This window comes from Pyxicephalus adspersus, chromosome 1 (assembly GCF_032062135.1).
Source record: "Pyxicephalus adspersus chromosome 1, UCB_Pads_2.0, whole genome shotgun sequence".
NCBI classification, from domain to species: domain Eukaryota; kingdom Metazoa; phylum Chordata; class Amphibia; order Anura; family Pyxicephalidae; genus Pyxicephalus; species Pyxicephalus adspersus.
The window spans coordinates 123404322-123410199 of NC_092858.1; the positions used below are offsets into that span (position 1 = coordinate 123404322).

General features: G+C 36.7%; 1 protein-coding gene across 7 annotated transcripts in view; it reads right to left on the reverse strand.

Moving 5' to 3' along the window:
• PHTF1 (putative homeodomain transcription factor 1) overlaps positions 1-5447 on the reverse strand; it is a 72047-nt gene extending 66600 nt beyond the window's left edge. For 3 of the 7 annotated variants that reach the window (XR_011922680.1, XM_072425886.1, XM_072425877.1), the window contains exons 1-3: positions 5288-5446; positions 2565-2637; positions 2201-2263 (exon numbers count right to left, since the gene is read on the reverse strand). Coding sequence is in view for 4 of the 7 variants with exons in the window: in XM_072425886.1 (XP_072281987.1) it covers positions 2201-2263; positions 2565-2609 (108 nt within the window). In the remaining 3 variants the exon portion in view is untranslated. Of the gene's footprint in view, positions 1-2200; positions 2264-2564; positions 2638-5287 lie in introns of all 7 variants that reach the window. The other 4 variants (XM_072425918.1, XM_072425929.1, XM_072425894.1 and 1 more) reach the window with 3 other exon arrangements.
• Positions 5448-5878: the final 431 nt, after the last annotated feature.

The window sequence follows — 5878 nt, forward strand, 5'->3', positions numbered from 1 at the left end:
AACAGGACGTGTCCCCAGGACCTGCGGGGACCAGCAGGACGCCGGATGACAGCGTCAGAACTAGGTAAGTGGGGTTTCTTTTAGTTTAAAGCTACCCCGAGTGTGACTCAGGATTACCACTTTTGGTACACTAAATCCACCGAGTCACACTCAGGATTACCGCTAGGGGGGTTAAATGACTAAATCAAAATTATCTACCAACAATAAAAATGCTAGGCATAAATGTATTTATATATATACTGAGTATGACACAGAAGTGATTGGAGTTAATAAGACATTAAATGACAGACATTGCACTACACGACTATAGTGACAGGAAAGCTACAACTCCACCTGTCAAAGGAGAATAACGTGCTGCACAAGAAAAAGAACTGCCAACCAGCACTGCTCACCTCTCAGTCTGCCCTCTCTGCCTCCCTTTCCCACTCCCCACTTTTACAGGAGCCTTCTCCCACAGAAACACATCCCCAGCATCCCTATAGACATAGCAGTCGGCTGCTGTTTACCAGCAGGGAGGGGTAAGGCAGGGCAGAACTGAGCCAGGGCTCTGAGATGACTCACACATGTAAACATGGCGATCCTCCCCTGACTTAGCTAATTTCCCACGGCACAGCTGAAGATCTCTCACGGCACACTAGAGTGCCGCAAAACAGTGGTTGAAAATCACTGCTATAGATAGCAGGAGCCAGGCATTGCTTGTTTGCATTAGGTGCTGAGTCCAGTGCCTAGGAGAGCATGGTAAGGATAGGGGCATAGGGATGGGGGTACTTATCTACTGTGGTTTCCTGTCTAGCAACCTCAGGATGTTTAAAAATAAAACCAAAATAACTGTAGAGGAAGAAGAAACAGTGGCGGTTGAAAAATTTTAGGACTATAGATCATAAAACACAACATCATTTTATTTTCTGGTATAGTTGTATTCTAATACTGACTACAATGAGCAAGGCAAAAACACCAACCTCCTAATGTAAATAAAAAAATAATTAATTCTCACCCAAATGCTTATGCAAAAAAGATATATTTGTGTAAAGTCCAAATACAAATACCAAACTTTCAGGGGTACTATTACTAAACATGGGCAATTCTATTTTCTGACCATGTGACCAGTACCAAAGGGAAATATTGCTATTTCCGAGCACTGTTACTGGGATGATGCAAGGAGGTGATCAGGGTAAGAGTATGGGTCTACTTTAAATTCAGTAAATTAAACACTGCAACAAGCCAGATTGTTCTGGATACAAATACCTACCACATAAGATGGCTGTTAAATCCTAATATTCAGAACACAGGCAGTTTTGAAAAAATGTCGACTAAAATGCAACATTATGGACTGTGCATACTTGTATATGCAAAATCCAATGTGTCTGACTTGAGCTGTTTTTTGTAATAAAACATTTAGTATATACCTGTCAGTGACAAATATGTACCCTATAGCCCTGGAATAGGGCTGGTGTAGCCTGCCTGCAGCATTTAGAATCCTAGAATGCAAAATCTACCAATGCAGGCAAGTGGGCAGGGAGTGTCTCATATAATTCTGAAGGCTTTACAAATGACTTGCACTTATATTCCAGGGTGATAAAATAAACATAATAAAATAAATCTAATAAATGAAATACAGGCCATACCGGCCTTTAGCACAATGGGCTCTATTTATAAAACATTTCCTCAAACATTCCCTGGTGGAGAATCAATTACTGCCATTGAAACCCATGAACCTAAAAGATTCCCCCCAAGGAATGTTTGACGAATTGTCAGGTTCCCTGTTTATAAATAGAGTACCTTTTTTCTTAATCCGCTTATTTTAGTATAACCTGTTCATCGTTTCTAACCCAGACATTATTGTCAGACAACATAGATTAGTTTTAAACTCTCTATTCTCTATGTTTCTAATTTAAAAAAAAAATTACAACTTGATCAACCTGTGATTGGATAATGAAAGAGAAGCAGCACACTAAATGAGATTAACTTGTGCATCAGCCAGTTCTTTTTTTTTATTTGATTAAATTGATTGCCCCTTGTTTTGAGTTATGCTGTACGGGGAACTCCATATTACAAGAGTAGACTTGCTACCTAGAGTTGCTATTTAAAATAAATATATTAATTAATAAAATATATTCAGAGTGTTACCAAAGAAAACATAAAGTGTTACTTCATACCCAACAACACATTTGCATTATTGCAAAACTACATAAGCTCTTACCTTAACCCTTGTCTCCTTCTGTTCTACTGATTGTTCCCATATTTGTTGGTCATACGCTCCAATCTGGAACAGACAGTGTTAGTACAGCATTAACAATTCAGACACAAGACATATTACACCTAATACTCTTACAGCCTAAATACAAAATTACAACATTTGTCATTAGATATTATAATTGGCCTGATTCATCAAGCTGTGATAGCACCAAAGGTATGCTAAAGTGTCCTCTCAAGCAATAAAAACATGTGATAATATCACCTGGGGACCAATTAGCACACCTTAAACATTTTACAGTTTGATGAATTAGATCCATTGTGTGCATTATTAATACTCAATTTGTCTTTAATGTAAAAAATATACCCACTTTCTTTTGATACCAAGATATTGCATCTCTTTTCTCAGCAGCCATCCCTCTACCATTTCATTGAAACTTGTCTCTGTAAAAGAACATATCATGGCTTTTTACAGATTACAAATAAACAAAAGTTTAAGTGTAATTATTTTCTTTATTTCTATAGACTACAACTTACAGAAAGCATTACAGTTCTAGAAATACATTAAAAAGTGTTGCAAACAAACATTGTCACCGTGTAAAAATCAGATATATGACAATGGACTTTGTAAAGTGCTGTGTAATATGTCAGCGCTATATAAATACTGAAAAATAATACAAATAATAATATTAAATTGATCCTATATTTATTGTTTGCATAGCTCTTCATTGTGTTACCAGGCAGGATTAAAAAAGGAAGACCTCTGAGCAAAAGGTTCTATGGTAGCAATGAGCAGACCCACAGCATGCATGTTCTCTACATTTTTCTTTCTCCAACCCATCGGGATGCAGTCATGCCACACAGCTAGAGTTCACCCAACCAAGTCAGAAAAGTGAATGTGCTGGATTTGCTTGATGCCAGCATTATTATTATTTATATTAAACAGGATTTATATAGCGCCAACATAGTAGGCAGTTCTGTATATTAAATAGGGGTTGTATAAGACAGCCAGCTACAGACAGTAACACAGGTGGAAGAGAGGACACTCCCCCGAAGAGCTTACAATCTACAAGGTACAGCTCTATGACCCCAGGTTTTTATTCATTGAGGGAGAGGGCAAAGCTTTAAAGTAAGTAGCATAGCTTTTTTTGTTTCATTTAAAGCTACGCAGCCAGAATCCACACAGGGTCACTTTTTAGGACAAAAATCTACCATGGCAGAACCTAATTGATGGCTGCAATAAATTAGCACTTTTCTTTTTGAATTTGGGAAACCTGTAGTGGGTGCATTTTATAAATACTCTGCTGCCTTACAAACTAATGTTCTGAGATAACCAGAATAATAAGTTTAAGGTAGCACTGTTATAGAAATAGGAAATGAGTGTCAATTTCAGCATGACAAACATGGACTTTCTAGAGTTCAGTAATGGCAACTTCCAAAATTATCATAGGACAGAAGGAAAAGTCCCTAAAAATTTTAATTTTCAGCTTTGACTGATTTTTACTTTGAAGCATTCATGAATCTCTAGCATACATAGACTTTATCATTTCATCTTTTATCATAGTCATACAGCAAGACAGCTTACAGAAGACAATTAGCTTACTATTATGTTTTGGCCCTGGGAGGGAAGAGAAACACCCAGGTAGGACCCAGGTAAACACTGGGAGGAGATGAAAACTCCATGCTAATAATGTCTCTGAACCCAGTAACCCAGTGGAGCAAGACAAGAGTGATTGCAAAGCCACACCAAGCCTATTCTGCATGGTAACTACATGTCCTGACTTTAAAAGACCAAAGATAAGCTGTTTATTTGTTTTTGTATAAAGTGTGAAAATGTTAGAGGCTTTTTTAATCCGTTTTTTTGTTTAACTTAAAAAATACTGATCAGAACAGAGAAGCCTACAAATATCAGTTTTCTTAGGGGAAACTTTAAAACAAATCAGTCTGTATCCCCCAGCCCTGGGAAGATTCACTCTTACTATTGGTGTTGGTAACTATAGTCTAGGGTACAAGGTGATAAGAAATTCAAATATTTGATTTGTCACTGAAACCACAGATGAGAGAGTGTCAATGGAGAAAACATGATTTACAGAAAGTAAAGGAAAATCTTCCAGACAGGACATCATGAGCAAACATAATAGGCATTAGAATGGTCCTATATACTCTATCCAATAAAAACATAGTTTCCATTTTATCAAAATAAATTTTTCAACACAACAATGTAGGGAGAGGAAGAAAGAAAAGCACAGAGATAGACAGCAAAAGGAAAGAGAGACAACAATACTATTGGAGAAAGATAAGAAAAGAGAAATAAATAGAAAAAGAAAGAAAGGAAAAGGCACACGTGGAATAGTAAAGGGAAAAAAAAAACAAATAGAGAAAATGAAACTCACAGATAGACAAGGTTGGGGAGGAAAAAAAGCAGAGAAAGTGAGAGAAGAAAAAAGGAGAGAGAGAAAAAGTAACACAGAGAGACAGTGACACTGAGATGGAATAACGGTATGGAGAAATCAAATAAAAAAAGAACAGTAAAAATATAAACAGAACAGAGATAGGACAAGAAGGGGGCAAGGGAATGTAACAAAAAAAGGGGGGAGGGAAGAAAAACAGAAAGAGGTAGCACACATAGATAGAAAACAGAAAGTCAGAAAGATTAAATAAAAAAGGGATAAACGAGACAGAGGAAGGAGAGGGATAATAAAAAATATTTTTCAATTAAAACTATTTGTAACACATTACAAATTATAAACACTTATCAATACAATGTTTCAGTAGGAGAACAACATTTGTCAATACACTGTAAGGTACATGATCAAATTGTAAAGTAATTGTAATTCAGTTTGAATGTTTTGTATTATTTTATTATTTCAATGCATTAGTAGTTGACTTTCATCTCAATAGCTTAATTATGGCTTTTACATATAGCTGACAAAGACAACAAGGCAATCTGCTGGCAGCACTTCAATTTCTGACTCCAATGACTAAGGATTAGTGTAATGTAGAGGGAGGAATAGTCAGTTCACCTGCAGTGAAATTTGTACAGCTTGTACAGAAATAAAGTAACTTGTATGGGAAGAAATGAAATACAACTTACAGTCAGGTTTCCCAGCTCTGCATGTCATTCAGTGACTAACACATGGTAGGTAGGTGCCCATTAGCTGAGTATGCTGCTCCCTGCACAGAGATCCCCTATTGATATATCCATGGCTAGGTGTCAGCTCAGCAAGTGCTCATACAAGCTTCCAGCAGCTACAATCACTTCCTTTTTCCGGATCTGTGATGAAATCCATTGTAGATACAGTGCATTTAAAGGCATAGCACAGCTGAGTTCTTCTGCCCCATGACATCAAGAATTGTTTTGTACTCTGTGACAGCTGATGAGAGATATGTTTTTAAACAACCTGTCATTGCCTGAAATGTAGGATTTCTGGTTCCTAGGGACTGTTCTAGTTTTAAGGAACTGTCCATTAAAGTCCATGTAAGGAGAAAAAACTATGTTTTATGTACAAATAAATATGCATAATATATTTACACATATTAGTTCATTTTTTAATATATCAGAATATAAGTAGATGGCAAACCTTCAGCACATAGTGATCCTAGAAATTAGCTGAGAACACATTCACACAAATGCATTGTTGTGCAAAAATGTGTATTTTACTGCAGGGGTTGTTCACGCACAGGT